Source organism: Bubalus bubalis, chromosome 2 (genome assembly GCF_019923935.1).
Source record: "Bubalus bubalis isolate 160015118507 breed Murrah chromosome 2, NDDB_SH_1, whole genome shotgun sequence".
Lineage (NCBI taxonomy): Eukaryota > Metazoa > Chordata > Mammalia > Artiodactyla > Bovidae > Bubalus > Bubalus bubalis.
This window is the reverse complement of record NC_059158.1, coordinates 90,880,770-90,897,074: the sequence shown is the minus strand read 5'-3', so window position 1 is coordinate 90,897,074 and position 16,305 is coordinate 90,880,770. Positions and strand designations below refer to the sequence as shown.

Below are 16,305 nucleotides of genomic sequence, written 5' to 3'. Positions count from 1 at the left end.
ATTCACCTGCATCAGACTACCCCCATTTTGCCTTCTTCATAGCTTTTATCACTGAGTTATCTTATTTATTTGTAGGCATTATTTGTCATTCCCAAGTAGACTGTAGGCTACATAAGACAGTGGTTATGTCTTACTCATTACCATCCCTCCTTACTTAGAATACTAGGTGACATTTAGTAGCCACTAATAAATATTTGTTGAATAAGTAGGGAAAGTATTAGCATTATTACATCCACATAAGAACATAGCAAAAATTCTCCTAAAAAACAAGTTTCAAACTTTTATTATCCTAGAACAGAAGTCCTCAAATTTGGCCCAAAGATCCCTGGCAGTCCTTAAAGCTCTTTTTCAATGACATATCTGTGTGATGTCACCTTTTCTTTACACACTTTAACCAATAACAACATACTGGGGCAGACTAAATGAAGAACAGGTATGAACATCCAGACATTAAGGAGATTTGCAAATGTGCAAAACAAAACCATTATTTTCGCTAGATTGGGTTTTATATTATAAAAATTATGCTTTAAAACTGTTATTTTAATATTTAATTATTAATTATTATACTTCAAGTAAATTAATAAATGTTTTTAAATCTCTCGATTTTAGTTTCTAATATAGTAAATATTAACAGATATAACCCACATCCACAAACTTTTGGGTCCTCAATAATTTTTAAGCATTTAAAGGGATCAAGAATCCAAATCTGAGAAGCACTACAGTGACAAGAACAACTTTCTAGAGCCAATTCTCTATTAACTCAATAAATAGACGAGACAGTGTGTATTATTTGGCTTTCAAGTACATGGTATAGAAGTATTTTTAAGATCACCTTACCCTTTCCAATTTTTTAAAAACAGTTCAATTATTTGTAACCTCTGAGAATGGAGCATTTGCTACCAAAGCAAGATCTCTCAGATACATATGCTAAATGGTGACAATAGAGAGGCTTGGAATAAAAATATTATTATGGCTAGTATACAAAATGATCAGTATGTAGGTAAGAGTTGGCTATATCATGCCAAAACCTTCAGCTTTATAAAGTACTTTTAGTGTTTCTTTACATTTGATAACTTTTTGTAATAAACTAAAACCCCACTGAACACTAAAATACAACTTAGTGCTTCTATCCTCATATTCAAGGAGAAAAAACAATTAGAAAATACGTACCTTGTGTACCAACAATCTCCATATGAAGGTGGGCCAGACCGCTAGCTATTGATAGTGCCAGCTTGATCATTCCAGCCACTGTCACTATGTTTCTATTCAAATAGTCATATAAGGAACCCTGTTCGTGATATTCAGAGACAAGCCAAAGCTGAGTCCAGGTTCCATTATCTAACAGAAAAATTATTTTGTTGCTGTAAGTTTACGTTAAGAAAGAAGCCAAAAGCTTTTAACCAATGTCAGCATTTAAAGTACATCTGTATTGTTAATAAAGCAAAGTTAATTCCTTCAGTGATAATACAATCCGAGTTAGTAGAATGACAATTTTCAATGAATTCCTATTGATAGAGTAGAACCTATTACATGTACCCACCACCACCATAGGACACTGGGAGGCAGTGATTCCCACAACTGAACAATCCTTTCTTCTTCCCTCTATATCAATACCTGCTGGTAATAGCAACCACATTATAGGAGAAACTACTGAGAGATGCACTTAGGCTCAGCATTGTGTTATAAATTATTCTTGAGCTTTTAAGAAAGATTGTACCAACAGGAAACAGAAATATAGCAAATTTACACGAAGTATTATTACTATCATAAAAGCTCTACTATTCCAAGCATGTTCATCTTATTCACATTTCAAAATACGTAGTTTACAATTTCCTTCAAAGCTTATATTAAGTACCAATCACAATTACTAGACCTTTTCAAATAATTTACCTTATTTAACCAAGAGCTAATCCAGTTTATAAAAGCTTTTTAGCAGAACACAAATTAGCCTAAAAAATTATCTGGGCGTTAAGAGTCCCTAGACTTCGCTTTAGCTTTCAGAATAAAATGCCTGCAATAGCCCTGGGAAGTCCTGACCAGTTTTTATCCTCAGTGAAAAGAAACTACAATTAATGAACATTTGGTAAGGAATTTTTCCACCTAGTGCTTTACATACAAGAGCTCCTGGTTATCCAAATATTTAACTTCCAAATCCAGGTAGTGATAAAATTTCTGAGGAATTCAAAGATCAATATAACATGATAAATTTTACTAATAAAAAAACAGACTACATATATTAATAAAACTAATCCTTACACATCTCTCCCTGCTTAACACCAGTGGTTATCTTTGCCCTCTCGTATCAATGTCTTTGTCAGAGAGTTGACTAAAAAGTGAAACTGTAAATGTTGCAAAAGACATAGAAATGCATGAAGATGAAAGTGATGTTAGAGACCATTTGGAATCAAAGCCACAGACAAGGAGGCCATCAACAAAGGTAAACCAGTTAAACTGAATAAGAAACAATCAGGGGTTATCTTTCCTGTGTACATTATTTTATAATCCAATAAATGTAATGATTAAATTAGGTCCATCAGGATAAACCATATAGCTACAGTCATTACTACTTTCATAACATTGCAAATTAAGCTAATTAGTAGATAGTTTAGCTCAATGTTACACAGAAAAAGTATAAGTTCTTAACAACTTCATCAGAAATGTTTCATTTTCAATAGTATAGTTAAGAATTTGGAAAGACTCTTTTTTTTTAAGATTCTCCCTGGCTTTACTCACCTTCTCCCTGGCAAATCAGAAAAGACAAGGCATCAACAAATGTAACTATGGGCAAAACATATAACAACAATAAGCTTCTCTTTGGCTATCTAATTAATCATAAATATTTTCATGATCAAGCTTATATTAAATAGAAGTAACCATAGATTTTAAATTTCATAGGTAATGGTAGGTTTCTAATAGCCACAGATAATTTGGTTTTTTAGACAGAGGTTACAATCAATACCTTTCCAAGGTTCTTAATGAGTATTAATGATTCAAATAATAAAATAATGGACTGGATCAAGTTTTGCTCACTTTTGTTCTCTGTTTATCTTTAAGGGAACTATTTCACAGCCGAATGAGTAAAAGCTATGCAAAAAGAAGAAAGCCAGCTTAGGTAATACACAGGCTTTATATTCAGTCCCTGATTACTGGGCATGTGACTACCGAATTCTATACCAAAAAGGTGATGATCTGTCTTGTTCCACAAATCTCAGAAAGTTGTTATTATTTGGGGTTGTTAATGTTAAACCTCAAGATATAAACCATATCTAAAGTACATTAATTTCACTAAAATTACCTTGCTTGCTACCATTCTAATAAAGTTCATAGAAAACCTGAGTCCTGGAGTTGAATTGTGATGTACAGAGGAAAGTATAGTCCTAACAAAGATGAATATTCAGTCATCGTTCATTGGTATTTTTGTATCAATTATCAAAATATTGAAACATTTCTGTCCTGTTTAATTAACAGCTGCTATTCAAAACCTCCAATGGTATTCCTTTGCCCTAGACACCCAAAGCAACTCTGGAACCCTCAAGATGCCTCCAGATCTTTTTATGACTCAGCAACTAAAGGGATAAAACCTAGCATGGCAGGGTTCTCCCAGAACTCTGTTACAGTTGAAGTTTCTGTTCTGATTGGTTAGTTCCGTGCCATACCAGTCATCAGATACTTTAAATATCAAACTGGCTATAGTGTCATCATGGCTATATATCACTCATCTGCCCTCCTTTCTTGTACATTTATTGCACGTTTACCTGTGGAGAAGAGGACAGCATCTTCTTTTTTCAAAAATGAAATCAGACTTTCATGGAGATTTTATTAAAACAAAGAGATTATTTATTCTCTTCTGATAATAAACATAACATTTTATTTGCTGAACTCAATTAGGTTGAAAATACCTTTGTTGTCAGCAGCAATGAAACCAAGGATGTTTTCATGTCTCAGCATAACTGTCTGATAAATTTCTGCCTCTCGAAACCATGATCTTTCATCTCTGGAGGAGAATATTTTCACAGCCACATCTTCCCCACACCATCTTCCATGCCAGACCTCACCAAATCTACCTTTTCCTACTATTTCCTGAAGTACAATCGTCCTTGCAATTGTTCTTTGAACCAACAGAGGCAGACCTAACCAAAGAAAACATGAAATTGATTATTAAAAACAAGTAATTGCCAGAAAATAATTGTCATGATGACCATTATTTTCACATAAAAGGCAAACATTTAAGCACTTTAATAATTTTACTGATTTTGAAGAAATAAGCACCATTATACCAAACTTAAATGTCAAAGCATGCTCAAAAAATACCATAGGTTCTTGCTATGAATTTCTCTATTCATATTCACAAATAAAAATTTCCTGAACATAGCTTGCCATGGCAGATATCTAACTTTCCAAAATTGTTGGAAATTTCTTTGATTTGCACATTAAAATCAGTCAGTTTACTAAATATATAAAGGTTAAGAAGTATATGCTGTTATCCTCTTAAATAAAATATATGGTTCCTAGTACAACTGAGAATGAAGAAGAATTCTTTATAAATTATTTTAAAAAAACAAATTAAAATTTGAAAATGAAGAATCAGATTCAATAATGAAGTGAAGCAATCATGTTACATTGAAAGCAAGGTACAGTCATGGAAAATATCAAATGGATATTTTCTGTGGAATAAAAGAAAATCAAAGAAAATATATTCTGAGTGTATTAAAATGTTTAGATTCTTTTGAACCAATAGCTTTATACCTCTAGAATTCTAAAGATATAAAATGCATAAGAATTTGTCAAAATATTTAATATATTATTACTTAGAGAAAAATAAGAGAAAATGTCTGGTAATAGAAAAAGTTTTAAATGCGGTGCAGAGATTAAGACCACAGTTAAGAAAGATGGATTCCAATTTTAGCTGAACCAATGGTAATCATGAACAAGTTATTGAACTTCTCTAAGCTTTGAACTGTGGTGTTGGAGAAGACTCTTGAGAGTCCCTTGGACTGCAAGGAGATCCAACCAGTCCATCCTAAAGGAGATCAGTCCTGGGTATTCATTGGAAGGATTGATGCTGAAGCTCAAACTCCAATACTTTGGCCACCTCATGTGAAGAGTTGACTCATTGGAGAAGACTCTGATGCTGGGAGGGATTGGGGGCAGGAGGAGAAGGGGACGACAGAGGATGAGGTGGCTGGATGGCATCACCGACTCGATGGACATGAGTCTGAGTGAACTCCGGGAGTTGGTGATGGACAGGGAGGCCTGGCGTGCTGCGGTTCATGGGGTCGCAAAGAGTCGTACACGACTGAGTGACTGAACTGAACTGAAGCTTCAGCTTCCTTGCCTGCAAAACTGTAATAATATTAGCTCTCTCAAAGGAACACTGTGAGAATTCATCAGCACGTTAAGCACTCAGCATGGTACCTGGCATATTACATGCTTCATAATGGTTTGCCCTTAACATTAAGTCTAAGGAGGGGTTGTTGTTGTTTAGTCACTAAGTCACACTCAACTCTTTTGTGACCCCATGGACTATAGCTCACCAGGCTTCTCTGTCCATGGGATTTCTCAGGCAAGAATACTGGAGTGGGTTGCCGTTTCCTTCTCCAGGGGATCTTCCTGACTCTGGGATCAAACCTGCATCTCCTTCATTAGCAGGCAGATTCTTTACCACTGAGCTACCAGTGAAGTCCAAGGAAGAATTACTTAGAGCCAAAAATAACGATGTTGTTTATAGAGATATTTCTTAATGACATAGGAAAATACTTTTGCTATAATAAAAACAATACTTTGTTAAATGAAAAAATACTTTTGCTAACGAAAAGCAGCAAATTCTATCCATGTAAATAAGTGTATCTAGCTATTCAAAATATGTCTAGGAAAAAGACTAAAAAGAATATATGCTAGATGCTATGATGGGTATTTCTATTTAGTGGGAATTAGGTGAAGTAAATTGTGAGATTCTTCTTTCTAATGTTGTACGTTTTCTTGATTTCCCCAACATTCCACAAATATTTATTACTTTTATAATTAGAGAGAAAATAACTGAAGAGGTCACAGTATAATTTATTCAGAAGAGTGATGTTTAGTGATCATTGTACTCTGATGGCTGGGAAACCCTGATAGCATCAATCCTGTAAGCTCCTGTAGGCTTCACCTCTACTTCTAAAATGAGCCACAATTTGTTCAAATGTTCTTTTCTTCATGAGAACCACCCACTATGACTAAATAAGCACAGACTATAAGTCTGCTATTATAGGTCTCAACAATTAGTCACAAAGCCCCACAGCCAGAAATTTCTTCTGAGATTACCTGGTTCAATGTTATCATTTTAGAGATGAGAAAATTGGGCCTGCAGGGTAATCAAAACCTTGCCCAGGAATAACTGGAAGGCAGACCTACAACTAAAACACTGGCTTTCAATCCAAGTTCTTGCTCTCTCACCATTTCAATGGATATGACTACAATCCTTGCCTGTTGGAAACATTTCCGGCAGCAAACTTTCCAGGCTATTTTTGTAAGCTATAGTCAGTTTTACTACCTGACACATAATGAAAGTTGTATGAACCGTTATTAAGCCAAATTACAATTTCAATATCTCTCCTCCCTCCCCTCATTTTGCACACACAAATTCAAAAAAGCATAACCATGACCAATCACTACCTATGAAAACACAGCAATGACAACTGGCTAGAAAACTACGTAAGTCAATATTTTCAAATTGCAAACTTATTAGGCACATGATCAAGACTGCAGACCAGGGACAAAGTAGGATATCATCTCAGGTAATCAGCACAGTAATTAAGTTGAGAGAGTAAAATTCAATGAAAGTTGCTTCAGGGTCTTTGAAAGCAACCACCAAAAATAACCTGAGTAAGCGTTACACTCTTAGAGATTTCCTTTTCAGACACAAAGACTTTGGTTTTCCCTGTAAATCGAAGATCCCCTGGAGGAGGGCATGGCAACCCACTCCAGTATTCACGCCTAGAGAATCCCACGAACAGAGGAGCCTAATGGGCTACGGTCCATGGGCTCCAAAAAGTCGGACATAACTGAAGCGATTTAGCATGCAGCACGTAGAAACTGAGGCCTGTCTGATAGAAACATCATCATTTATCAGGAGTGTAATATCACAGCAGAAACCAGCAAGCTACCCAGCCTCTGTGAAGCCACCTGAGACACCATCATCTCTCAAAGACAGTGCAGTCAAACATCAGTTGGTTCTCCTCTCTTGCAGGCATTGTATTGCTTTGAAATTTGTCCCTGACCAGGTTGGGATATGCTTCACAATTTTTGTCTCTCAACACCTGACAAAGTTGCTTCTTGTTTAAAGTCACTGGCCAGGGAAGAGAAGCAGAGGGGAAGGAAAATGCCTGATTTTCTTCAGATCGGTGAGCTTTTGTGACAGAAGCCTTGCTACACATGGACATATTCTCCCTGGTGATTTAAGGCAGTATAGCCATCCATTCCTGTTATTCAGTGGTTACTGCCAAACATATGCCACTGGCTTTGGAGAAAAATGCCTAGAACGCTTTTAAGTTGATCATTTAAAAAATCATCCATGTATGGGTACATTTACAGCTTTCTTTTAAGAAAGAATGTAGAAAAATCTAAAGAGAGGGTCCAGCAATTAGTTAAGTCTAGATTTAGGTTTCAAGATGAACAAAAATACCAAAAAACTTAATTTCTGATTTTATGTCCTGGCTCATGAGTACTTTCTTAAACTAAATACTCAGCTTCCAGTTATAAAATCTCCATTTCTTTTATTAGAAAGGGAAATCCCTGATCATCTTAAACATATTCAAGAACTAGTTCCAGGGCTTCCCTGTTGGCTCAGTGGCAAAGGATCTGCCTGCCAATGTAGGAGACACAGGTTCAATTCCTAGTCCAGGAAGATCCCACTTGCCGAAGAGAAACTAAGTATATAAGCCACAACTTTTAAGCCTATGCTCTAGAGCCCAGAACCTACAACTACTGAACCTACCTGCTGCAACTACATGTGCACCCTAGAGACTGCACTCTGCCAGAAGAGCAGCTACAGCAATGAGAAGCCCACACCACAACTAAAGAAAAGCCCTCACATCAACAAAGACCCACTACAGCCATATATAGGAAAATAAACAAATTATTTTAAAAAATAGGAGTAGCTCCAAAATATGTATTTCTGCTTTACATCTTCATATGAACTAAAATGTTTTGGTGGGGATGAAATAGATGGCTATTTAATCACTTAAACATTTCAGAAATTATACAAGATTTCAAGGAAGTTGGCACAAATCAGAGCTTTCTGGGCCAATATTCTGAGCCTAGAATATCGCCAGAGCTCAAGAAATTAAGGCCCAGTGGCCCCCAGAATGTAACACTCAAGGAAGAAAGAGTATTATATCCGAACAGGTTTTACTTTTAAAGAAAAAGTACCATTTCTATACAACAACGTAATTTGGATGTCTTTTACAAGCTTCACAGTTTGGAGATATTCTTTTCAATATTTCTCCTTTGAAAACATGTCTCCTGATTTGTGCAGTGGTGTAAACACTGAGGCTTTGGTCAGTCAGCAAGCGATCATGCCCCCAGAGCCAGGAACCTACTTGGGCTTTCTGGATGATGTAATTAGGTCTCTTTTCTGATAAATACTTGTGAGTCCAAAGCTGCTTTGTGTTAAATATGGATGCCCATACAGAAGCTACCCACTCCTCTGTCATCTGCCCTTGTTAATTGCGCCTGCCTGGATGCTCCTAAAGGCCATGGGCAAGGCAGGTTTTCAAAATCTGTTTGGGGGTAATCATCCTTAATGATCTTTCCAAAGCAGGAATGACCGAAATGGTTCACTGAGGCTCAGCCTAGTTCATGTTTCTGCAGCACCATGTGCTGAAATATACATGATAGCTGGGAGTCCTCTGCCATCTTAGGGTGTTTGTGATTACTAGGGAGAAGCTGCTCTGTCACCCGAAACCCAAAAAGCCCTCAGATGCTTTGTGCTATGAGAAAGGCTCATTTAAGCCAAAACACAGCCTGGTATTTTGAACAGCTTCATCAGGGGTTCTGAAGTTCCATTAAAGAGGGAAAGAGTTACCATATAACCTCAGCAGCAGCAGCCAACACAGGAATATTGTACTCTTCCCTTTTGTTTCTAAGCTTTAAGAACATATTCTTGATTTGAATTTCAGGTCAGCTCCCTATTAACTTCACACACACACACACATTCCAGGGGTTGACTACAGATTCCAAAGACCTTCATAATCACAAGCAAAGAACACTACTTTGCGTAACTAATATCTTTTCCCCAGAATTCAATGCTTAAGCCCTATAACTCTTTTGTGCCCCTGAAACATGACCAAGACAGCAACAACTATTATTACTAACCAGAATGTGGCAGAGGGCTGAGAAAAGAAACTCCTGGCTTCAGAAGTAAATTCTGAAGGCATGTGAAAATAAGAATCTGAATACCTAAAGGCACAAAAAGCAATTGAGAAGATTTAATTCTTTAGGCCAGGACAGATTTTACTCTTCATCAAATCCTGAAAGAAGTTTCTATGCCAGAATTTACCGTGTACCATATCAAGTATTTTAAACAATGGAATTAATAATATTTGGGCCCCTTTTTTGTTAAAAAGCGAGGTACCTAGAAGACTTAAAGTCATAGAGCCAGAAAGTACATAGGTAGATGCCAGGGGCTGGGGATGTGGGGAGAGATGGGGGAGGGGATGGAGAGTTAGAGTTTAATGGGGACACAGCTTCAGCTCAGGAAGGTGAAAATTTCAGAAGATGGAAAGATGGCGAGAGTTGTACAACAATGTGATTGTCGTTAGCGCCACTGAACTCTACACTTAAATATAGTTAAAATAGTGTGTGGTATATTATGCGACTTTTACCACAATAAAAAAATTTAAGAAAAAAAAATGGGATTTATTTTTAAATAAGAGTTTTTCTTACTGAAAAAATGAACAACAGGCACATACCAGAGCCAGATCCAGAGGCAGTCACATCGTAAATCAGATCTTTTAGAGTTTTCCCAGCATTTACCAGATTGCATTCAGAGAGGGGCTCCTCCACATTCGGTCTCTTTTTCTTTCTGTAGGTGCACTGTCGACCTTGGCACGCCCATACTGTCAGCACTGAAGCTATGGACAGGAGGAAAACTGGCACGGTAATAATAATGGTCAGCTCCATGGGTCCAAGCTTTGGGGCATTTGGTGATGCTTTAATTAAGAAAAGAAAGAACATGACCATAAGTCAATCCATGTTAAGTATTTTAGAACTGGAAATGCAGTCACCAAAAATTCACATCTGTAATGTGCAGCTACACAATATCCACTCATGCTAGTTGGTAAAGAGTTTCTGTGGTAAAAAGTGAAGGCGGGGAAAGAGAGTTGAGGTTAGGATGCAACTAGGGTTAGGTTCTGTCAGGTGACAGTGGAGACAGGATTAGGATCTCATGGAAAACTCTAGCACCCGGGATCCTTTTTAAAGCCTCCAAACCATTTAACATTTCATGACTACTTTCACCCCACGTTTCAGTCATCCATCCTCAAGGCATGTTCGCTCCTTTTTGCCACAGATGATCACTGAGCTCTTACAACATGTTGCCACTATTCCAGGTGCTGGAGACAGGGCAGCGAGTGAGAGAGCCCATGCTTGCTCTGTGGTGCTTTATGCTCTCACATACCCACGGACGGAAACGTGATACAAAAGCAAGAGATCCTAAGTCAAAGAAAATAAAGTCCAGCAAAGAGACAGACTGATGTGGGATGCGACTTGTAGACAGACTGGTCACGGAAGGCCACTCCGGGGAGGTATCAGGGAGCAATAAGGGAAGTAGCTCCTGGAAGCCTGTTCTCAGCAGAAGGAAATCAAATGTAACAAGGGGCCCTGAGGCAGAGACCTACTGGGCATGTTCAGGAATAATCTTTGCCTGGAGCGCAGTAAACAAGGAGAAAGGTGAAAGGAAATGGGGTCAGTGAGGTCAAAGAGAGAAGGACCATGTGGGCTCTTGCAGACTAAAAGGACTCTGAATTTTATTCCAAGTAGAAGCTGTCGCAGGGTTTTGAACAGACAAAAGATAGTATCTAACTTATATTCTGAGTGGCTGCTGTATGAACAGACACTAGGGGCATGAAAGTAAAAGCTAAGAAACCAATTACAGCGTGTCTAGTATTTTCAGCGTAAGCATTTTTGCCACAAATATTTTTGCTGAATAACTAGTTGGCCATAAGGCAGTTTTGCTGTAAAAGATAAAATAACAAAAAATAGTTGCCAGTCCAGGTTCAATGCACGATACTGGATGCTTGGGGCTGGTGCACTGGGACGACCCAGAGGGATGGTGTGGGGAGGGAGGAGGGAGGAGGGTTCAGGATGGGGAACACACGTATACCTGTGGCGGATTCGTTTTGATGTTTGGCAAAACTAATACAGTGTTTCAGGTTTAAAAATAAAATAAAATAAAATAAAAAAAAAAACAATGCACCATTTTCCTAAAAAAATAAAAATAAAAAAATAACAAAAAATAAAAGGGTGACATTAAAAAGGAAACAATGAGGGACTTCCCTGGCCGTCCAGTGGTTAAGACTCTGTGCTTCCAATGTGTGGAGCATGGGTTTAATCCCCGGCTGGAGAACTGAGATCCCACATGCTGTTTGGCGTGGCCAATAAATAAATAAATAAACATTAAAAAAAAAAGGAAACAATGAAATGTGAAAATTAATAACAAAATTTTCAATATTTTATAGTTAAACATTAAATATGTGAATATATTTAAAATGTGTAAAGGTTCATGGTGATACTGCATAAATAATTTTATTTAGTGAGTTGTACCTAAGAACTCATCTTCTAAGTCTTTTGTTCATAGTATTTTATATATATATATATATATATATATATATAGGCTTGTTGATTCATCTCCTTGTTTAGTGCAACACTTTTTCACTAAAATGTATGCCTTCCTTAAGAGAGGTACCAGGGCTTCCCTGATAGTCCAATGGTTAAGACTCTGCCTTGCAATGCAAGGAACACCACTTCAATCCCTGACCCAGGAAGATCCCACATTCCATGGAGCAACTAAGCCCCTGTGCCACAACTACTGAGCCAGACCTCTAGAGCCCAAAAACCACAACTACTGATCCCATGTGCTGCAGCTACTGAAGCCTGTGCACCCTAGAGCCTGTGCTCTGCAACAAGAGAAACCACCACAATGAGAGGCCCATGCACCACAACTAGAGAACAGCCCCTGCTCGCGGCAACTAAGAGAAAGCCCACATGCAGCAACAAAGACCCACCACAGCCAAAAAACAATAAGAAATTTACAAAAGAGAAAGAGAGCTGTCCGTTTCCAAATACTAGGGTGTATATTTGTAACTGAGTTTTGTATTGCTTTGTGAAAGCCTCTCTGCTGTTGTTTGTTCTTGGCAAACTGTCACATGTTGATAAATATGTCACATGTTGATAGATATGTCACATGTTGATAGTCCATGTCCACTGACAGACATTCCAAAGTTGCATGGAAAATGTAGGTTCAACTCTGCACCTTCAAGTCACCAAAGGATTTGAAAACCAACGTTATCATTTTCTAGTACTGTACACAATTTGGCTTTACCTTCTCTTATTTCACATTTCAGTAATTGTTGTCATCCAATGTTTTAAGATCAACAACATCTACTCATCACTCTATAAACCATTATGACAGCTAACATTCATGTAATATAAAAATGGGGGCACTCCATCAATGGAGAAATGAAACCAAACTATCAAACCAAAGTGTCAACCAGTTATTTGATCTTCTACGGCAAAATTGCCTTGAGGCCAATTAGTTATATGACAAAAACTGTTTGCTGCAAAAATGTTTGCTGTAAAGATGCTTACATGGAAAATACCTACAGCCCAATTAGAAACCTGATGCAATAATTGAGGCAGGAGATGATGGTTTTGGCTGACGACTCTATCTAAAATAGTATCTCTTTCTTATTGCTTATTTATTCTTTATACCTTTTTCCTGTTTTATTTAACTTCCTGAATCTTATCACTATCTGGAACATCATATATTCATTTACTTATTATCCAATTCCTTCCAAAGCACATATGCTAGTTCTTCATGAGAGGAAGAACTAAATCATTTCTCAGACTTCCTTCTTTGCAATGACAGTCCAAGAGAGCTTATTATATTAAATGTACTTGAATTTCACTTACAACATGTTAATCAGAATATGAGAACATAATTCAAAAATAAATATTATTTAATTCTAAAGGAAAAATAATCAAAGTCCTCAAAAATGTGTTCACGAAAGTTTCACTATAATCCTAAAAATAGTAGTCTATCTACTACTAATGAATAAAAGATTTAAAACTGTTAAGTGAGCTTTGGAAACATATTTCATGCTCTTCTATTTACTTTGCCAGGTGAATTTCGGTGGATCAAACTGTTCTGAGAGTCACAGGGTTCCTCTGAAATCATTAGAAGTTGTACAGGTGCATAGAAGGACAGCTTGGCCTTGAATGTTCTTAGGACAAGGTGCTAAAAGAGTTCTCAGACTTGACTTTGCTTAAGAAACCATCAACAATGGAAGTTGCAACTTCAAAAATTTGCTGTTATGAAAAAGTTTTATTGCCCACTTCAAAATAGTCTTTCAAATCTACATTTCAAGTTGGATCCATATTTTTATGTCCTCACAGAAGTATTTCCAGAATTCTAAGAAAGCCACAGAATGCACTTAATAATTTGCAATTTACATAAACATGTACTGACACATGATTTTAAAAAATAAAATTCCATTATTGGATACATTTATATGGATAAGTTTTATTTTGATACATGTTACTAGGAACTATCAATATAAACATTATAGTTAAAAAGCTTATTGATTGCTTTCATTTTAGTAAAGCTCTATTAAGCAGAGCTCAGATCATCACTATAGCAACCAATAAAGAGGCAAAAGGTCAGCAAGCCTGAAAATAGCACAATATCTATAAAAGTGCTCTTCTCTGGTGATGGCTACTGCACTCAGGGATGTTTATTACAGATGGGCAATGTTTCTACTTTTGTGAACAAATTTACTGATATGAGTTAGTACGAAAAAAAGATGACTCAGCTAGAAAAAGGCTAGCAACACCATCTAGAAAGCTCCCTAAGCACTGAGCAATTTTTAAGGCAAACATTTGTAAAACTATCTTCTAAACCAGATGCTGATTGTAATCTCTACAAGGGACAAATGAAGAAAACTGTAGTCTATACCCAATGAGTCATGGTAGAAAAAGATAGTAGTGCAGTTAAGAATACATTTTAGTAAGTTATCTTGGATGAACCTATTAATTTTTCTAGCGGGTTTTACAGTCTTGATCATAGGAGAACTCCTATTTGACAATTTCTAATTTCTCTGACCATGTCAACTTTTTCTCCACGGAATAATAGCTCCATGGTGGGGTATATATTAATCCCAAAAGTGAGTTCCGGGAGTGCTGCATTGCTAATTCTAGTTATTTCACTCCCTAGTAAATTAAATAGAAGAAGATGGGAAAATAGAGACAGGTACTAGCCCAGACGGATGAGTGCTTAGCTTACAAAAGTCTCTGCTATATAAGTTCTGCAATACATTAAACCAAGACAGAGCAGGGGAAGGAAGCACAGATAAGGCAGGAAGAAGGGCATGTAAGAGGTGGGAGATTCTGCACAGCTAGAGGCAATCATGCAGAAGTTAAAAGATTGTAAGAAGGTGTGTTCGTGCGTGCTCAGTCAATTCAGTCGTGTCCAACTCTTTGTAACCCCGTGGACTGTAGCCCTCCAGGATCCTCTGTCCATGGGATTCTCCAGGTAAGAATATTGGAGTACCTACTCCATGCCATGGCTTCCTTCAAGGGATTTTCCTGAACACCAGGAATCAAACTGGTGTCTCCGATGTCTCTTGCATTGCAGGCAGATTCTTTGACCACTGAGCCACTTAGGAAGCCCCTGTAAAAAGCTAAGTAATGCCAAAAATGGAGAAGGAAATGGTAACTGACTCCAGTATTGTCATCTGGAAAATTCCATGGACAGAGGAGCCTGGCAGGCTACAGTCCATGGGGTCGCAAAGAGTTGAACACGACTTAGCAACTAAAGAACAACAAAGACCAAGGGGAAAAAAAAAAAAACAAGGAAGAGGAAAAAAAGAAGAAAGAAAGGAAAGAGGAAGGGAGGAAGGAAAAAGGAAAGAAAGGAGAAAATTTTTAATCTTTGTGAATTTACAACTTTCCCTAAAGAAAAAAAAGAGTGAAATTGGTAATGGTGAAAACAGTGGTGGTTATCAATGCTCAGATAAAGTTCAGATCCAGTTTAGATACCTCAGCTTCTCCCAGGACAGTTTTCATGACCTCCTCACCATCTCCTATTTCTGGCTTTAGGGAAACGAACTCCTCAAGATTAAAAGAAAAAGATGACAAAATGTGAGGATGGTCTCCATGTTTCCTCCCCTGCTGACCCTTTCTGTTTGTTTATTAAAAGTATGAAAAATTATTGATGTGTATGAGATTTATGTGACCTTCACATCAATTAATTTGCATTTCCTTAGTACATGCTATGAGGAGGAGATGCCTTAGAACTAGGCAGAGATGTGGACTTGATCAATTGCTTCAAATAACTTGTATTGACCACGGGCACAAAAGTCTGTAGTATATTTATGTTCAACTTAAAGGTATATTTCTTGACTGTATGTGAATGACATTCAACTGAATAGAAACTAAGATATTACAATGGAGAGATGTATAGAAAATGAAGATATAGTGACTGAAAAGATATGTACGGACTGGACAGCTGTTAAAAAAACATTTGCACAAAGAAAATAGAGGCCTTCATCCAGACAACGTGAATTTTTATGAACCATTTCAAGGTTAGTGCATCCTTCCCAAAAGTTGCTATAGCAAGCAGCTACATAAATTTAAAAGGGTCCAAAACATCCTTAAAGAAACCACAGAGTAATTTATCATTAAAACTGCTCCTCTTCCTTTCATTAAATTTTTCCTCAAGCGAAAAGATGCTATTATTGCAAGGGTGAATCCATGAATGTATTAATATAAATATCAAACCTTCAACTGCCTCCCTACTACCACCAACTCCCCCACAAAAGAGAAGTATTTCTTTCTCCAAGCTTGTGGCTTTGAAATGTTCTCAGAATAAATAACCAAAAAGACAATGTTGCTGGGGCTGTCTTCTGATGGGTCTGTTTCTATCAGAAGACATCCCCAGCAACATTGTCTTTTTGGTTATTTACCAGAAGAAATGCCACCAGGAACATATAAATGACATGGTGATGTACTGTCCGTCTATCTACCCTATAAACTTCTATGACCTCTGAC

At 37.2% G+C, this 16,305-nt stretch overlaps 1 protein-coding gene across 5 annotated transcripts in view; it reads right to left on the bottom strand.

Annotated features, from left to right (window-relative positions):
• ACVR1C (activin A receptor type 1C) overlaps window positions 1-16,305 on the bottom strand; it is an 80,699-nt gene that overhangs the window by 15,611 nt on the left and 48,783 nt on the right. For 3 of the 5 annotated variants that reach the window (XM_044935099.1, XM_025276348.2, XM_044935105.2), the window contains exons 3-5: window positions 9,951-10,190; window positions 3,900-4,130; window positions 1,171-1,338 (exon numbers count right to left, since the gene is read on the bottom strand). In XM_044935099.1, the coding sequence (XP_044791034.1) occupies window positions 1,171-1,338; window positions 3,900-4,130; window positions 9,951-10,190 (639 nt within the window). The remainder of the gene's footprint in view (window positions 1-1,170; window positions 1,339-3,899; window positions 4,131-9,950; window positions 10,191-16,305) is intronic. The other 2 variants (XM_044935109.1, XM_025276357.2) reach the window with 1 other exon arrangement.